The sequence below is a fragment of the Ambystoma mexicanum genome, chromosome 1q (assembly GCF_040938575.1).
Source record: "Ambystoma mexicanum isolate Mex_15411 chromosome 1q, UKY_AmexF1_1, whole genome shotgun sequence".
NCBI lineage: Eukaryota > Metazoa > Chordata > Amphibia > Caudata > Ambystomatidae > Ambystoma > Ambystoma mexicanum.
Genome location: NC_090922.1, coordinates 1,407,169,904 through 1,407,188,483, shown reverse-complemented (window position 1 = coordinate 1,407,188,483; position 18,580 = coordinate 1,407,169,904). Strand labels below are relative to the sequence as shown.

The 18,580-nt window shown below is 45.7% G+C and overlaps 1 protein-coding gene across 2 annotated transcripts in view; it reads left to right on the top strand.

The window, feature by feature from the left end:
- The window catches only part of LOC138548350 (vitamin D3 hydroxylase-associated protein-like), a 476,815-nt gene that overhangs the window by 185,151 nt on the left and 273,084 nt on the right, over nucleotides 1-18,580 (top strand). For both annotated transcript variants that reach the window (XM_069642270.1, XM_069642271.1), the window contains one exon: nucleotides 7,253-7,459. In XM_069642270.1, the coding sequence (XP_069498371.1) occupies nucleotides 7,253-7,459 (207 nt within the window). The remainder of the gene's footprint in view (nucleotides 1-7,252; nucleotides 7,460-18,580) is intronic.

Sequence of the window (18,580 nt, the reverse complement as noted above, 5' to 3'; positions counted from 1 at the left end):
ATCCCTTGGATACTGTCGCAAGCATTTCAATTAAACACAGACCAGGCATTCTTTGTTTCCCTCAACCCATCGGTTGTGTTAAGATGCATTCCGTCTCCCACACCTTTGATGGAGGAGTCAAGGTTGCCTCCACTGCCGCCTTAGCGCCTCCCAAACTTTGCTGTTCACCCGGCAGGGTGGCTGGTAACCTTGTAGCACTCGGAAGACTCTTTCTTCCTTCCAGCTGGTCTGCCGTGCGAAATACACATGACCTTTCGGAAATAACGATCTCTCGCCGGGAGGAGGATCTCTGGCTTTGTTCCCCTTTGGTTCAACCCCTCAGTTTGTCGCTCTCCTTCGCCTGGCTCGCCATCGCCCTGGAGAAACTGATCCTTCTCGTGCACCACCTTGCTCAAAGTGTGTCTGTGTACCACCTTTTAACTATGTGGGGACAGTTAATAGGAATTAGGCGTGTGTGACTAATGTCAAGTGCCTGACCCTGCCTGATCTTGTTAGAGGGACATGTCCAGTGTACTGTATGCGTGTTAATTCTTTCAGCCTTAGTCCTCCTCTTACTCGGCACAGTGTTTGTGTAGGAAAGGGGGGGGATTTGGGAAGTTGGAATATCTGATAAAAAAGGATTGGATATGAGTATTGGGAAAGGGGGGATACCATGTCTTGCCATCAGACGTCTCTCAACCACTCCCCGAGGGCCCCTTACCCAGGTGATCCTCCTGCACTTGCCCACCCCCAGATTCTGGATCCAAATGCGATGGCGGTGCCCTGGCCACCTGAGTAAGGGATCCCCAGGGTCTGGGCAGTGAAACACCCTGTGGTTTTTCACAGGATCCAATCCTTGTTCTTGGAACAAGAGGACTTTTCCTTCTGACATCACACCCAAACTACTTTGTCCTACAGGAAATGGAGAGGACATTTAGGAAAGTGGCAGAGAGAAACAAGATGATGGCAGAACTTTCCTCCAGTTGCAAAAAACTCCCTCTGTCTACACTAACCATGACCTCTTCCCTGCTTAATAGAATCAAGGCCCCTTGGTATACAACACCCTGATGTAAGGCTACTCCTTTTGTGAATGGGTTTGCACCTTGATTCCTGTTCCAAGGACCGCTTCCTGTGGAGTGGATATCCTGAGCCTGGGCGGCGGGTGCCAGCAATCTGGGTAGGACTAAGAGGATATCTTGACCTGTACCTTGCACAGTACACATAAGGAGACAATCAAGAAGTTACTTGGATCACTCACCTGGGTCCTGCCCTTCTTCCATATGGATACTCAGTTCACAGCATTTGGCAACGAGTTTCAAGAGCCAGTGCGCCTGCTGCGGAGGTTGCAGGAAACCGCACATTGATGCCCCGAAGTTCCTCAGCACCCAGTAACTGTTGTATGTTCCTCGGCTTGCAGAAGTACTGGCGTTTTGAGGCTTTGAGAGTACATATGGCCGTGACCGACCCAGCGCCTTTTATGTATAGGGAGCGGTGGTCAGTGAAGTTGTGAATGGTCTGAGAAGTGGGGCATTACGCATCATTCCAGTTGTAGCAAAGCAATTGTGTAGTGAAATTGCCGCTCTGGCGTTTCCATTTGTGCCTGTGTGAAGTGCCCTCCAACATCTCTATTTGTGCCTGCTGTAGTGGAGTTGCCGCTCTAGACTTTCATTTGTGCCTGATGCTATACCTTGCAAGCGAATGGGCAAAGGAGTTGTGGATGTGTCGTCATCCTCCGTCAATGGCATGGAGGAAAGTGTGGCATTGGTGACCAGCACAGGAACAGTAAGCCGATGTAGCGGGATGAAAGGAGACGTGGATGAGCAAACACAGCAGAGCGGTGCAGGAGTGTGGAGCTGTAAATGTAGAGGGAATGGTCTGCACTATCTATGGAGGATGTCCATGTGGTAATGAATCAAGGTACTGATTGGAGAATAGCAGCAGCATGGATGGAATGTGCAGCACATAGGCCAAGGCATTTTCTCCTTCACCTGAGGAAAAGAAATTGGCAGCCACGATAGGGCTTTGTATCGTCTGTGGTAGAGTCCTTCTCATTGAAGGGAATGAATATTTGAGAGTGCTGCAGGAACTAGATCCGAAGCCCTGGAATTAACTTGGGCACCATCACAGAAATGTATTAACTAATACAGTGTTCATTGCTTGGAGTTCACAGATAGATATGTAATGTGCCATCTGTCGTTCTGTGAGAAGTTATGTGAATACCAATGAGTTGCATTGGGTGACTGCAAAAGGAAATAAAATGGAAAAAGAAGGAACGGGAGAAGTAATTATATGCAATGCATCGGTTGTTGACCTGCTAAGTGGTCAGGATGGGTCCAGTTGTACGTTGTTGTAGTTGTTAGGCACCCTTGAGTGTAAACACAATGTTCAATAAACAACCTGTGATCACTTGTCTGTTTTCACTGTTTGATACCATGCCTTCCTTACACTCCCACTCCCTCCCTTCACTCTGGCCACCCTCCATAGGCTCTCCCCCTTTTCCTGCATCTGAAGCCAGAAACCTTGGAGCCATCTTTGACTTCTCTCGCTCGTTCTTCCCTTAAATCCCGGACCTTGCCAAGAAGGCCCATTTTCAACTCCACCTCCTCCGAGGTATCCTTCCTCTCCTCACTTTTCCCCAAAAGCTCAATGTCGCTAGAGCTCTGGTACTCTCTAGGCTTGATTATTGCAACAGCCTCTACCTTAATTCATTCTGTCTCTGTCTCTGTCTCTGTCTCTGTCTCTCTCTCTGTCTCTCTCTCTCTCTCTCTCTCTCTCTCACTGTGACATACTGTGACATAGCTCTATGCCATGATGGTTCACCCTCTTACTACCACTAACCCAAACTAAAACTCTCCATAGTGCAGCAAACATACCAAACGCAAACCAACTATGCCAGGCATAGACCATCTATACCATCTAACACCTCCTCAACTCCTTGGACAACAAACAGCATAACTAATTTCGTCCAAAAACGTACACCCTCCCATATGGACTCAACCGCCATTTTGCCCACCGACCCATGCCACTTAGAAGCAAACCTACAAAATGTTCTGAACTTAAGTGAACAACACTACGGAAAAGCATTCTTGCATTCACCATCTCTTCCTAAGGCTCAATGCTTCTCTTATTTTCAGATCCGCCAGAGAACCTGGAGACCATGCAAATGGCAGCGGTGGGCAGGACAAATCCAAGTGACATGAATATGAACACATTCTTGCCCTCTCTGAGGATTACAAGAAGGTGGTGTGTTCATCAGATCCACTCTTTTCATGTGCAACGCCGTGCATACAAGAGGCGCTGTGATGAACTGGGGCGGCTATCGAGGAGCCACCCTTGTCATTTTTCTCCTGATACACATTTGATCTCTTCACCTACAGTTTCCAAGTTACTCATAAAGTCACGCTAATCTGGAATTGTTGTCCCTTCCGTTTCTCGTGCTTGGAAGAGCTGTTCTTGACCTGGTGCACAACCCCCAGCCATTTTAAGTGATCTCTCAGCCTTTCTTACAGGTGTTCTTCCCCTTCAATTGCTGAGATTGAAAGCTTGATAATAGATTTCCACCAGTTAACCCTTTCCTATATTCCAACAACCAGCCCTTCTTTAGGTTGTTAGTAGTACATTTGTCCCATTGTGCGTAAGATTAACCCGCTCGTTTGGATCATTCACGCCCTGGCCTCATTAGTCGCCCCCGCTGTGAATTCAAGTTAAGTTATCGGACAGTCCCTTTTGTCTGCAGAATCCCTGTATTGGAATATTTTTGCAAAATGTAGTCATGGAAATGCATATTTCCGCAACCGTTGGATATGCGTATATTTTGGCAATATTGGAAAAGTATCACTGTGAAAAGGGTTATCTGTAAATCTGGGTTCTTGAATTGGAAAAGTGACTTCTTATTGGGTGTTAATGTCAGAAAGGGCATTCAGTTACATGCTCTCTCAATAACCTAGTCGGTGGCAGGTAGCAGGCAGATGATTTTCGAGGTATGTTTTTCTCCACCTGGTGGGTTTTCAAGATAGCCTTCATTAATATCCCAGAGGAAAAATGTGCATCCATTTAGAATCATTGTATGCAAATTCATCTCATGAATATTAATGAAGGGGTATCCTGAAAACCCGAAATGGATCCTGTCTGAGACCTGGAGTTGGACAACCTTCCATTTGAGAAACTTTGCTTTCTTTAATCTGATTCTTCGGACTCCGCATCGACCACACCCGAGAGTCCAGACTCTGTTGGGCTGGATCAGTCCACAATAAATAAATGAAGCCCAGTGGGCCGGCTTGCTTTGCTATTTTTGTCACGGTTTGCATTGTCTTGGCATCCAAGGGTATGTTGCCAAAGAGTTTTTGCGTGCTTTCAGTAATCTTACTTTCAGATTCCAAATGCAAAGCGGATGCTAATTTCGCCGATGCTCTTCCTTGCATCCTGTTCACTTCGATGCTAGATTTGCCCTATTCTGTCCCACCTACCAGTCATTCAAGTTTGATAACCGATGTTCCCGTTAGTAAGGGCGCACATGGCAACTAGGGACATTTCCTCCACAATGTTTAAGCTGTTACAAATGACCCCACTCCATCACTGTTTTGGGTGCCCTCGCACGTTTAACAGTGGGCTAGCTAAAATCATTAGAAACCTGACTTTGAGGAGAAAAAGGTTGCAAAGAGGTGAGGACATTCCCTACCAGTCCAGTGTTGCATTTTCTAGAAGCCTTTTAAAGAACAGCTTCTATTGTTCGCCCCAGATGGTACTGTGCCCACTCCTTGTGAGAGATGAGAACCCGTTGGTTTAGGAGTATGAGGAGGAGGAGGAGGAGCAGGAGGAGGAGGAGCAGGAAGAAGGTGAGTCCCCGTTTTACTAAGCCCACATGACACTGGTCAGCATCACAGGAACGCTATCTGGACTTGCTTGCGGTCTCATGCAGAAGGTGATGTGACCTAGCAATGTGGTCCCCACCCCAGAAGGGTCAGTCTAGACCCGTAGGATCTCTAAATGGGCTTTTCTCTTCTTTAATGTCAGAACAGCCTGAAAAAAAAACATGCTTTGGATGGCTTCCCAGAAGAATAGCCATTGGTTAGCTTTTCCAGCCACCACTCTCAAGTCAGCCGACACAAACTGCCCAACCTCTACCCTATCCCCCAATCTTCCTTTTTTTTGTTGTTGACATTTTCAGAACAAGTTTATTATTTTCTCAAACCATAATACAATACAACTTCCTCTATATATTCTGCATGTAATTCCTTGATGCACACAGTGCCAAGATAACAAAGATAGCGTTTCTTTTGATCTCTTATCAAACCAGCAATCAATCAATCAATCAGGTCTTGTCCCTTGGGCGATTGCCAACTTCTGGTATTGATTGTGAATGTGCCACACTGATCACTGGTGAAGTTGGAGAACGAAGGAGGGGAGAGGCCATCTGGAGTCCTGGCAGAGGGGAAAGTCTGACACCTACTGTCTGTTAGTGGGACTGCAACCTATGGATACTGGTAGCAGCTGCAACGCGTGGGCATCCGCTAAAAAGGGCCAACAAGTTCCCCTTGCTTAGTCGGTTGCCAAAGGGTCAAGAGATTGAGAAGTTACAATGGTCATTCATGTCTAGTGAAGGGAAGAAGAGGAGGTAGTGGCCACTGTGGTCTGTGGGAGGACAAGCGGGGGATACTGGAAGCCCAGCGGTCATTGCAGTAGCCTCTTAGCACCAAGGAGTCTTTAAGGCGGGCCACACTAAGTCAGGCGTAGGAAACATTTCAACACTTGTGCAGTGTGATAGTGGAAGAGGAAAGGTGGCTTGCCACTAAGGAGAAAGTGCAGGAGGTCGCGCGGAAACTCTGTTTGGCTCATCCAATGCATCACACACATGGCCTTCTGCTGCACCCGACATATCCTATCTTATCTGCCAATCAAGAAACAGCTTGTGACTGTTGCTGTCACCTACTGAATGCTTTACAATGTTGCAAGAATGCCAATGCCCTGCTGTCCATTGATCCAGTAGTCACATTCAGTTTGGAGCAGTGGCAGACCTGCAGTGTAGTTGTGGGTGCATTGGGGATGCAGTGTTAACGGACTCCTGCAATACACCAGGTGGATCACATATTACCTGCAAGTGAAAGCAGCCTGCAAGCTGTGGATTGGTCTGTACAAAAAGGCTATTATTGTGACCCAAAAACGACGAGATTGTTTTCAATAGCCAATGACTTGATTGTTACCCTTGCCCTTTCTGATATTGCCACGTCTGGAAGTCAGATTGCTCGCTTCTTTGGCATTAAGATCAAGGACTTTCCAGACTTTATTAGAAATAAAGCTGAACCCTCACTAGTAGCCTACATGTCCCACGGTCACTGACTTTTACCTGGTATCAGAATTCAAGGCGCCATGGTGACATCAGGCTCTTGTGCCCCGACTTGGTAAGAACAATACTTAATCAGGCTACAACCTTGGCCCCCCTCTCTCAGCTCATATCATTAGTTGAGGGCATGGTTAATCACTTGCTTAAGATGCCAGCCCTGAAACCTCTTCGGTAAATCAGCGACTGATATCATTGCTCCCTTTAGCAGAATGATCACAGAAATAGCTTGCATGGTACAGGCACAGGCGTGATTTTATTGGCTTGTAGCGGGCCGGCTTCTGTGGGGCTAGTGGAATAGAATCAGCCCTGAATGAGCTCGGGACCACTGTTGAGGAGGCTGCTGCAGCTGCACTGATCTTTCAGCACCTTTTGACATGGTCAACCCTGGTGATTTGGGGCGAGGACTGTAGGAGGCAGAAATTCCAGGCACTGTACTCTCCTGCATTCTCTTTTCTAGCTGACAGTCAACAATCAGTGGTTCTGGGTCCTTTGGTTTTTTTCTATGGATTTACTTTTATACCATATTGAAAATGTATTTGACAATGCAGACCTTATAATGATGACAATGATGATGGCAGGGGTAAAAATGTCCTTGCAAGATGCTAGCGAGGCATAAAAAGTCAGTCGCTTTCTCAGTACTCTACATACACTCAAACATTCTTGCTCAACAAGAATCAATTGTCACTAGCCAATGGATAGCTTTCATTGCATATTTTTCTGCCTGATCAAAGTGTTCAGAATATTTACCATAAGCAGTTTAGACCATGCTTCAGTATGATTAATTTTCAACAATGTTTGGGTGCAAGGAGCTGGTATGTTGCGTTTTTTAAAAAATTTATTTATTTATTTATTTATTTTTTACAATGTTGGACTAACGCAGGCCCAATTAAACAGCTTGGACTGACATTTCCTTTCTTTCTCACTTTCTTTAAGCTATGGCTGCAGTAATTTGATCTTCGGACAGACTGTGAATCCGCGGAACCACAGGAAAACCCCCGGTGGCTCATCTGGAGGGGAGGCAGCGCTGATCTCTTCTGGCGGGTCCATCTTGGGGATGGGATCGGATGTTGCAGGCAGTATCCGCCTTCCAAGCTCCTTCTGTGGAATCTGTGGCTTTAAACCAACCGGAAACCGAATAAGGTAATAGAACAAATTTTTCCCCCAGCTAAAATATTTACCTCAAATTGACTGAACAAATGCCAACATCTTCTTTTAGGTCATTGTGAGCGAAGGCATCAACTTTCTTGTTGCACAGAGCTGTCCAATAGAATCTGGTGTCATGCCCCAAGACAAACTGTGCCTGTGTTTTTCAGGACATCCTTGTGTCATCAAGTTCAGTTGCGGTAGGCACAGAGAAAATTAGCATTATATGCCTTTTTCAAAGGTTTCAATGAGTTTACAGATGTACAAAGGCATCCTGTTATGGATGGCTTTAATAAACCCACAAGCAGGTGAAAGTACTGGTCAAGGGTTTTTATTAGGTTTTCAGGTTTTTGTAAGACTGCAGGTTGTTAATCTATGGGATGTCCCTGACCAATCCATCGACCTCGGGATTGCTACCTCCACCCTAGCCCAGGCTTCCCTATCCCCCCAATAGTATAGTGAAACTAGCAATTGGCAGTCCCTACTGCCTCATTTCATTTTCATTTAGCTTTTTACTAGCCAGCAGCCTTAAAAACATACATACAAAAACATTCAAATACACTCATATAATAAAAATCACATATAATAACATTTTATCACTAACATGATTCATGCCAAATATTAAAAGTATTCCAACTTCCAATAACAATGTGCATTCATGAACTCAACATTGAAGACCTATGCTACAAGCCATTTTGTCTTACTGACAAAGCTTTAGACATAAACATCGTTATCGTTCGGAAATGATAAAATGAATCGGAAAGTTTAAAAGTACAGGCATCCCTCCTAGTCGCTATACCATGTGCATTATACTATATATTTTATATATACATATATATATATATATATATATATATATATATATATTATACTGGTTTTAACCACAAGATTATCATAAAGTGTACATGTAAAGAAGTGATATTCATAATCATCCCAGTTTCCACAGAAGGAACACTATGTTTGTAAAGACTGGTAGGGGGTGTCTGTACTTCCGCTCTCTATATGGTAGAGGAAAGGCACAGAGGACCCCAGCCAAGATTCTCTATTATTGGTACGTGGTCGAGCAATCAAGGCCTAGCTTCTCAGGAGGTGATGCGGGCTGGTTCTTAAGTACAGTGTAGTCCCTGAACCACCACAAAGGAATGTCCACACACTGTATCACTGAAAACACAGTCTTTATATAATTAATATTCAAAGGTATGTACACGATCACAATAACGCACTTTGTACTCGGAAGTCAATAATGATAAATATATACAATTCTAAAGTGGTACCACTAATGTTATTGAATCTCATTAAAGTGCATCAACTGTACGGTTAAAATGTCACACAGATTAATAACGAGAAAACCAGCAATAGAGATAGGCAGGAACGCACGGTGGTTGAAACAGTAGGCAGAATGCTGGCCCCATTACCTAGACACAGTTCTGTGTGGAGATCCCCCCACCTGGGCAACCTGTAAATAAAGATATATAGCACAAGCCCATTCCATATGTTCAATAGTCTTACTTCCTCCTATTAAGGTTTTAGCCCCCCAATGTACCTGGTGGAGTAGAGTTCTCTGACGATGCGTTGACCGATCCTTCTCGAGTGACTCCCTTTAAGGCAGGAGCCACGGATCGTCGAGAGGTGTCGGGGAACTCGGCGTTCTGTGTCAGGGAATCGACAGCCCTTCTTGAGTGCCCTCCCTTTAAGGCAGGAGTCACGGGTCGTCGAACGTCCGACGGTGAACAGGTTGAACTACAGCCGTGAAGCGGCAGCTTCGTTCCTAGCGGTGCTCGTCGACGACAGAGCATGGGCGTCCTGCAAGGAAGAGGCGTGCGGGGCACCTCGGTGACGATAGTTCTGGACTGCAAAGAGATGATGAAGAACTGTGGTCCAGCAAGGGCGTCGAGTCGTCGGCGTCTCTGGTCTTTAGGTGGCGGGAAACTCACCGGTGGATGCTCCTCGCCGCGTCGACAGTCGGGCCTTCTCCAGCGGGAGACAAGCGGATGACGATGCAGGCGAGAGCGTCCAATGATCAATTGAAGTTCTTAGGCAAACGGGAGCACGGCGGCTCCGTCGGCGACGGCGGTCGTCGACAGTGGCAGACAACAGTCCGAGTGCTTCTCCTTGGAGTTCCGCAGCAGTCCCCGTATCGGGTCGGCAGCCTGTCGAAGGTCTGTCTACCAGGGAGCATTGGCAAAGATCAGCTGTGCACGATGGTCCCTGGTAGCTCGGGAAGAGGGCGGCTTACCAGGTCCTCTCTGGGTCTGTCCTTGGAGGCACAGCAGCTTTCAGATTGTGAAGGAGAGCAACAGCAATTCTTCTCGTCCAGCAGGGCTTCAAGGTCAAGCGTCAGTTACTACAGTTACTCGTCGTAGTGGACTTCAGCTTCTGAACACGATTCCTAGCAGTGAGAGGTCTCCAGATATACTGTTGATCTCCCATTCATTCCGCTGGGTCACACTCAAGCATCCAATCACGACTACGGGCATTCATGCAGGCAGGCAGCCAATCAGGCACACGAGGTATTCAGGCCATTCACTTCTCTCCAGACACTCACAACAAGTTATGTGTATTGGGACAAGTACTGAGCCATTCAACACTCCAAGCTGCATTCATACCGGTTTCGGGCAGGGCTGTCTCAGTCATTGTGTCAACCACCAGATACTAGACATCCACAACACAGAATGCATATTCGTCACACACTCTATTCACCCGGGTCCCACCCACAGGAGGTACCCACAACATACATCACCGGGAAGGCTCCAGCTATTCTGGCCGGGCCTTCACAACAACACCATATATGGCATTTCCACCCAACAGCCAGTCAGGGGGAAGGGACAGAGTCAGAGCTTCCCAGGACTTTGGGAAAACAAGGTAATGGGTAATAGAAAGCAAGAGGCCACCGGGGCCATCTTGTTTTCCATCAGGAATCAACTGATCCCAATGGCAGGGCCGGGGTATCCCAAAATGGAGGATACTCCAGCGCACCTGTCAAACTCAGCATGGAGCTGCCACCAGCCCATACCCTGCTCTGTGGGCCACCCACAGGTGCCCAAAAACATACACTAGGGGGCCATAAGGGTATCCCACGGGTCCGTACACCAATCCAAAAGAGAGAGAGCTGCACGCCAGGAGTCCCACATGAACTCCTGTGCGGAAAACATGACAGAACACACGATAAAAAGCAGTAAAGGACAAGGATACAGAGGCCCTGTCCCTCTGATGCATTTCCAGCATCACAATGTTGTCGAGCCCTTTGCCTACTGGCTAGTGGTTTTTACTGAGCAGAAGAATACCTACACAGAATAAAAAAAAAAAGTTGTCAATGGTTTATCAAACGGGTAATAAATATACTTCTCGGCACATAGGGACCACTTAATTCTCAGGTAATTCAAAGCTAGATTTTGTCCCGCCCATGTATCGAGTTGCTCCTTGATCACCCAGTCGTTAAAGGGTTACATTTAAATTGTTTGGTAAGATTGACCATATTTACATGGGTCGTTCCAGAAACGCAAGAGATTTAATATTCATAAACCATTTCAGGTTTTTAGCACCCAGTGTCTTCAGGGCATCTGCAAGGACGGTACAATAACCATGTAGCTCATTGGCACTCCAAAGCCTCAGCTAATACATATGAGGTTTCAGCCTGGCTTTGTTAGTCAATTCCTGTTAAGCCAAGTTCCAATTTTACCAGAGCAGAGGGGGGTACAGATGTCAAGACCCAACTGTCATTTTAGTATTTAGTTTTCTTCAATTACAAACTTACCAATATTGCGGTGCCATCAGATCTCATACTGCAACCAGGACAGCCTGAATCGTATAAACTAATAATGCATTTGAGGGTTTACCACCACAGTGCCCTCACCCCTCATTCCCAGCGTAACACTACTCTTGTTGATATGGGAGCACCAGTAAAGATTTTTACACAGCCTTATGCCTATCAAAAGAATCAACAGTCTCCAGGTGAGCGCCATTCAAGGTAAACATAGTCACTACCGAACTAGGCAGACATGTAGAAGAGAAAACCATTGTTTTAGTCTTGGCATTGTTTGTGCTTAGAACTTTCTCTTTGCACATTTCCTCAAAAATATTCAATTGTCCCGGCAGACAAGAGGGGGTTCTTGAAAATGTAAGACCTCATCCGTGAATAGAAGAATGCCCCAATGGAAACCGCCTAGGCTGGTAACGTCTGTCTCTACTTTGTTGATAGCCACAGCTATATCATTGATATATAACAGAAACCACAAGGTTGGCAAGAAACATCATTGCCTCTCATCATAGAGCCCCCCGGGACCACGGCATCGTTGTCATTGTAAAGTGATTGAAATGCATTCAGAAAATTAGAAATGAAGCTGTAACCAAAATAGTACATTCCATAAAATGTATGGGAGAAATGGTGTCAAATGCTGTTTGGAGGTCCATGAAGTAAATAGGTTGTTTGTGATATAACACATTTTTGAAGAATCATAAAAGGTGCTAAAAACTGATGGAGACGCCTCTTCCAAAACCGATTGAGCTTCTGACAGAATATGGTGCATCTCAATATGCGTTGGGTGATTCTATGACATGAGATCATAAAGCACATACATAATTACCTCCATCTCGGCCCTCCCATGGACGGACCATTACCTCATTCAATTCTCCATTCCTACTACGCCCACTTATAAAACCTTAACTCATGCCCCACCCGCTAAAGTAAGAAGCTCCAAAAAACTCACTGCTTCCAACCTCGCCCCTCTCCTCGATATCCCTGAACTCAAGCCTCCTTTCACCCATGACCCTACCTCTCTAGCCATCATCTACTCCAGCACACTCACTCAAGCCATCGATCTCATTGCCCCTCTAGAAGAAAAAAGAGGGAAAAAATCATTGCACTGCAACTCTTGGTTCACTGAAGAACTATCTGACCTTCGCACCAGGAAACGCAAAGCCCTATCCAGATGGCAAGCAGCGCCTAATCAATCCTCGCTTAAAGATTTTAAAGAGATCTCTTTGACCTACAAAAAAGCCATATTCCACGCTAAATCCGAATCCTACAATCAGAGAATTACTAACGCCAGCTCCAAATCAAGAGAAATATTCTCCATATTCAAAGAACTCACCACACCTGCCTCCGGCCCAGATGAAATCCTCAAGGATGAAGCCTGGTGCACAGGCATCCAGGCTGCCCTCCTCAACAAAGTTAAAACTCTCCAAGACAAAATAGCCTCACAACGCAAAGCTCTCAGCACCCCCACCTGCTCGCCCACACCTTCCACCAACAACTCTCTCTCACAAACACCCCTTTTTGCTTTTAGAGAAGTCTCAGAGACGGAGGTCAAGGACCTGCTCAAAAAAATCAAACCTTCCACCTGCAAAGGGGATATCTGCCCACCCGCATTAATCAAAGAGTGCTCAGAATCCCTCACCCCCATCATCACAGCTTTCATCAATGCCTCCTTCGCATCTGGAACTGTACCACAATGCCTAAAAGAAGCCTGGGTCCGCCCGCTCCTGAAAAAACCCTCTCTCGATCCTTCCTCCCCTAACAACTATCGCCCCATCACCACGTCCCCTTTCTCCTCAAAATCCTAGACAAAGCCGCACACAATCAAATCCAACACTACCTGGAAACCAACACCATCCTAGGCAAAAGACAATCAGGCTTCCGCAAAGGCCATGGGACTGAAACTGCCCTTCTAGATTTAAAAAATCAAATTACCAAAATAATGGACACAGGCAAACCTGCTCTCCTCCTTCTGCTTGACCTCTCTGCAGCATTTGACCTGGTCGACCACAGCATTCTCACATCTCACCTCTTCAATGCTGCACACTTCTCTCACAAGGCTACCACTTGGATCACATCCTTCCTTGAAGTTAGGGCCATGAAAGTATACTCTGACCAGGACAGCGCCCCCCCCCCCCACCACTATAAATTGTGGAGTCCCACAAGGGTCCTGCACTGCACCAACCCTTTACAACCTATTCACCAAACCCCTCTTTGACTTACTGGACTCCCTCAACATAGCGTACACAAACTACGCAGATGACACGCAAGTTCTCCTCCCCCTCTCCGGAGACTACGACCTAGACTCAGAAACCCTCCTCAAAATCTACTCGACTATCCAAACCTGGATGGCTATCAATGGTCTCTGCCTAAACGGAGACAAAACCGAAATCATCATCCTAGCCCCCAACGAAACACTAACCAAACTCAGCCCCAACTACTCTCACATGATCATCGACAGTATTAGCATACCTGTTTCCTCTGCCGTCAAGACCTTAGGAGTCTACATTGACGCCACACTCTCAATGACTAGACAAACCAGCGCCATCGCCTCAGCTTCTGCTCTGACCACCAAACTCATTTACGCCATAAAACCCTACCTCACCACGCCTAACTGCCTCTCCATAGCCAGAGCTACTATAGGAGCCAGATTGGACTACTGCAACGCCCTCCTGGCAGGCACATCGTCAAAAAACCTAAGCAGGCTCCAAATAGTGCAAAACAATGCCCTCCGCGCTGCACTACACATCCCCAAAACTGACCATATTTCACAAGCCAGAAGACTTGTCCACTGGCTCCCAGTCAAGGAAAGAATCAACTTTAAAATCCTCACTCTCACACACAAGTGCATCAATCACACAGCACCCCCCTACCTATCTGAAACTATAACTAAAAACTCTTCCATCCGTCCCAGAAGAAGCCATCACGCCAACCAACTCCGAGTACCCACTGTAAAAAGAGCCAAAGCCGGCGGCATTGGCTTCCCACACATAGCTCCTAAGCTCTGGAACGCCCTCCCTAACTCACTCAGAGCAGAACCTTCTCTGTATTCCTTTCGCAAATCTCTCAAAACCACCCTATTCAACTAACTCCATCCTCCTTCACCCACACCAGCTCGCAGACGTCTGTTACGAAATGTGTCTGACACGAAATGTACCTTGTAATGAAAATTGCTTTGTAACCATCTTCCTTCCACGGTAACCAGATTATGTATGTCCTCTTGTAACAGCGCCACGATGCCCCCGGGCTGACGTGTGCTTTAAATAAATCCAAATAAATAAATAAATAAATAATTGTTTCTCTTTTACTTGCTCCATCTTTTCATGGGCTCACACTTTATTTTTTCTTTCCTTATAGTGTGCTTATTTTCTAAGTAACAAAGGAAACATTTTCTCTGTTGTTGTGTTATTTTCCACACCACTAGAGTTACTGTCTCCTTATTTATGATAAAAATAATAAAAGACAAAACAGACAACATAAATTCAATTTCTTTTTTTTTTTTTAAATGGATGTCGTCGTCTTCAACCACTCCCCTGGCTTCTAGGGATTTTAGCTAATCAAAGAGTAATATTTTAACTTTATGGCATTCTTTGTCAAACCACCCCATATTCTGGGTTGCAAACTTAGAAGTCATTGAAAAAGATTTCAAGACCAAGGGTTGGTATATTTGTCATTGAAATCTAAATGATATCTGTAGTTGTTATCTTTGGCATATTCTTTTAGTGTCGGAAGTATCCCTGAGTATAATTTAGGAAGATGATTTAGATTATTGCTGGATAGCCATCTAATGGTTCTCTGGTTACTTGAGATATGCAGGGCAAAATTATATGGAAGCGCAAACGTCTCCTCATCATGAGGTTTGCCTATTTACACATTAGTTTTAAAAATGTCATGGTCACTCTCTAGGTGAAGAATTACTTGGAGGTGATCAGTCTCCAAGCCTCCAGATTGACTAATGCATATAAGTAAGGCAAGCTGGCATAGCCTCCTTAAATGAGCCATTAGAGGTCCTTATTTATTTATTTACATTTATATAGCGCGCAAGCAGCCCAGGGGTATTGAGGCGCTGTTACTTGCAATAACTTAGTTACATGGTACAGGCATGGTAGCGAATGTTGACACATTATGAATGTTACAGGAAATCATACTGTTATTACAGATATTGCTTTTGATCATATAATACAGTATACATGAAAAGTATTTGTGCTGATGTGTCTGGCCTTATGTGAAGAGGGTAGTCTTCAGCGTTTTGCGGAAGGTGGTGAGGGAGGCCTCACCACGGATAGTGGGTGGTAGGGCATTCCAGTGAGAGGGCGCAGAAATAACTGCCCCATTGAGCTTGCTAGAGGATATCTATGTGGATGCAGAATAACCTGTGTGTCCCGTACACCCCATATCTCGTCTTCAAAAATGACCTCATTAGATTGTGGACCATTGGTCTCAAACTGGCAGTTTAGGTCTCCCAAAACACCATAAAACCTTTTGTCACTTTTGTAAATTGATTATACAAAAGATCTAGGGCTTTTTCCAACCCAGTAACTTTTGCCCTGATAGTAGGATGCAGATACCCATTTATTAAGAGCATAACCTGACCCCTACTCCCTCTGAACTGCATAGAGAGACTAGTTCAGTTCTAACCCATATCAGAAGACCTCCTTTTGGGGGGCCCTTCCTTTTGCCTCAGCTACCCCAATCTACTGGTGACGGCCTAAAGGCAGAGGCCTTGTCTCCCTTGCTCCCTCAGGGGATTTCTAAGCACTCCCTACTCCCTGAGTGTCCAGCAGTGTGATCAATGGTGCTCAAACCGTTCCATTACCTTATCCCTCAATTATTCTCTCATGTTTTCGCACTCTTCTTCTCCCACTCCCACTTCTTGGATTTTGTATTTATTTGAAAAACAGGGACTCCAATTTACAGATTTTGGAGGCATTCCCAACAAGGACATTATACAAAAGCACAAAGATGAGAACAAGTTGTGAGTCCGTTTTTGAGGGTGTAGAAAAGTGGGACATATACCAGAAACAAAAAACACAGGTGACTTACAAAGGTAAGGTTAACCCAAAGGGCCAGTGCTTCAAACTAAAGAGGAGTACTCTTTAAGTACATTATTGTGTGACACTGGAGGCAGTGGTAGGTTAAGGTAGGCGGAATGGGGAGTGGGATGGGGTAACGCCCTCTTTAGCAAGTAAGTGACCCGAGCTTTGAAGAGATCCACAGTTGGACTGGCTTTGATTGTTATGGGCTGTCGGTCCCAGTCGGTCCCAGTGGAGTTGGAAGAGTAAGGAGAAAGAGTGGAAGAGAGAGGAGGTACAGGGAGGGCAGGTGATGGTGCGGTTGAGTGCAGAGGAGAATCGGAGGGAGCGGGATGGTGAGTAAACTGACAGTCGGACAGGTATTGAGGAGGAAGACCATTGATAGCTTTGTAGACTTGGAGGAGAACGACCTTGAAAAGAGAGTAGTTGTGAATGGAGAGCCAGTCAGCATGTTGACGGTAGGTAGAAGTGGGGGAGGAACTGGGTAGTGTGCAAAGTTGAGGACGTTTTTTAGAGGGAGGAAGAAGTAGTGAGGGCGGTCACTCAGTAGGCCTGAGCAGTAGGCACCTTTGCTGAGCACGAGAGTGGTACTTAGTTTTTGTAGAGTGGTTAGTAAGAAAAGGGAATGTTTTCAGAATATTGAGGAGTTTAATACGAGCAGCAGAGGCTGTGGTAGTGATTGTTATAGTCGTATGTCGCTAAGAAGGAGGACTCCCAACATTGCAAGCCTTGGGTGGGGGAGCAAAAAGGTCAGGCAGGAAGTTACTAGGAGAGGGGTGGGAGGGAACGCTTTGGAAGCTGCGAGAAAGATGATTTACATGTTTTAAGAGTTCTACATGAGGCAGCGGAAAAGCCACCCAGTGACAAATTGCAGCGAGACGGTTCTTAATCCGTTCTGAGATGGCTGGGGTGAAGGAGAGAAATGGGAAAAATATTTGCATGTCAGCAGCAAAAAGGTGATGGTGAAAGCCAAAGGATGAGATACGTTTTTCTTCGTGCAGAGGGTGGAGAGCAGATGCCCAGGGACCGATCCTTAAGGGACGCTGATTGGGAGAGTGGCGTGGTCAGAGGTTTGCAAGTTCCTAGAGATTTTAAAGGATGGAGTTTCCAGGCAGGAGGGCAATCCAGGCATCAGCAGATTTGCTCAAACCTAAAGTCCTGGAGAGTGAGGATGAGAGAGCAGTTTTCAAAAGCAGCATATAGGTTGAAAAGAATGAGTATGGAGTGGTGTGCTGTAGAGAGAAACGTGCAGACTTGTAGGACTGCAGTCTCCGTGGCGTGTTTACTACATGAGCCAGATTGAAGTGATTACCCAAGGTCAATATCCTCAAGGTACTTAGTTATCTGGTCAAGCAGAGTAGGTTTGTGAAGACTTTGCAGAGTCCATTGCAGAGGTTAGTGTAGCAAAGGAATTTTGTAAGCTTAAGAGTAGGGTAGGTGTCTGTAATTTGTTCCATGGTGGTAGGTCACGGAGCACGTTTGTGTTGAGGATCGGAATTTTAGAGGCTATTCAAGGCTGAGGACAGGGCAGGTAGGTGTAAATGTGCAAGCAGAATAGCGTTGGTCAAATGGACTCATAAAGGCTGTAAGGGTGCAGAAGTAAGGCTCAAAGTTGACATAGTTTTTGTTATAAACTTTTTTTAACCAGTAAAAGGGTTGGAAAAACGGCCCCCTGTCCCTAAAGTTAAGAGAGGATTCCTTGCCTCTAAGAAATGTCATGAAAACATCAGGCTGTCAAATAGTCACTTTGGTGTCCAAAAACCCTGCTTCTGGCTCCAACGCTAGTAACTTAAATATAATGTGCAAGGATGCTCTATACTAAAACTGATGATGCCAGATCTTGCCAACAGAAAGTTCTCAATGTCTCAGGTTGTCAAACAAAACAAATGTTCTGTTTCTCTTAAGGTAAAGGTCCAATGATTAGGGATTAGCACCCTTCCCCTGGATTCCTTCTTGTGCTACTTGACCAGTTTAGGAGCTTGTTTCCTCCTTACTCGATTCCTGTATTTTGCAAGCTTTCCCCAAAGGTAAACAATAAAAGTTCCTGTTTCCCGTGAATGTCTCTTCTTTGCTCATGGAGGGATTATGTTTGGTTCACTCTCCTGCCAAACACACCCCCATGAAATTATACCAGAAAGTCACTCTTGATTTCTTCTTCATCTCTTTGGGTCTGAGACCCCTTACTTTCTTGAATGAGGTTCACTTTATCCTTAGGGCCTCATATGGATGTGAGTCTCAGACTGGCAGCGGTGTATCACACCAGCTTAGTGTACTCTCCTGCCAAACACATGGTTTCTTCTTGTCTGTCTCTTTGACTTTCAGGGTCTCAGA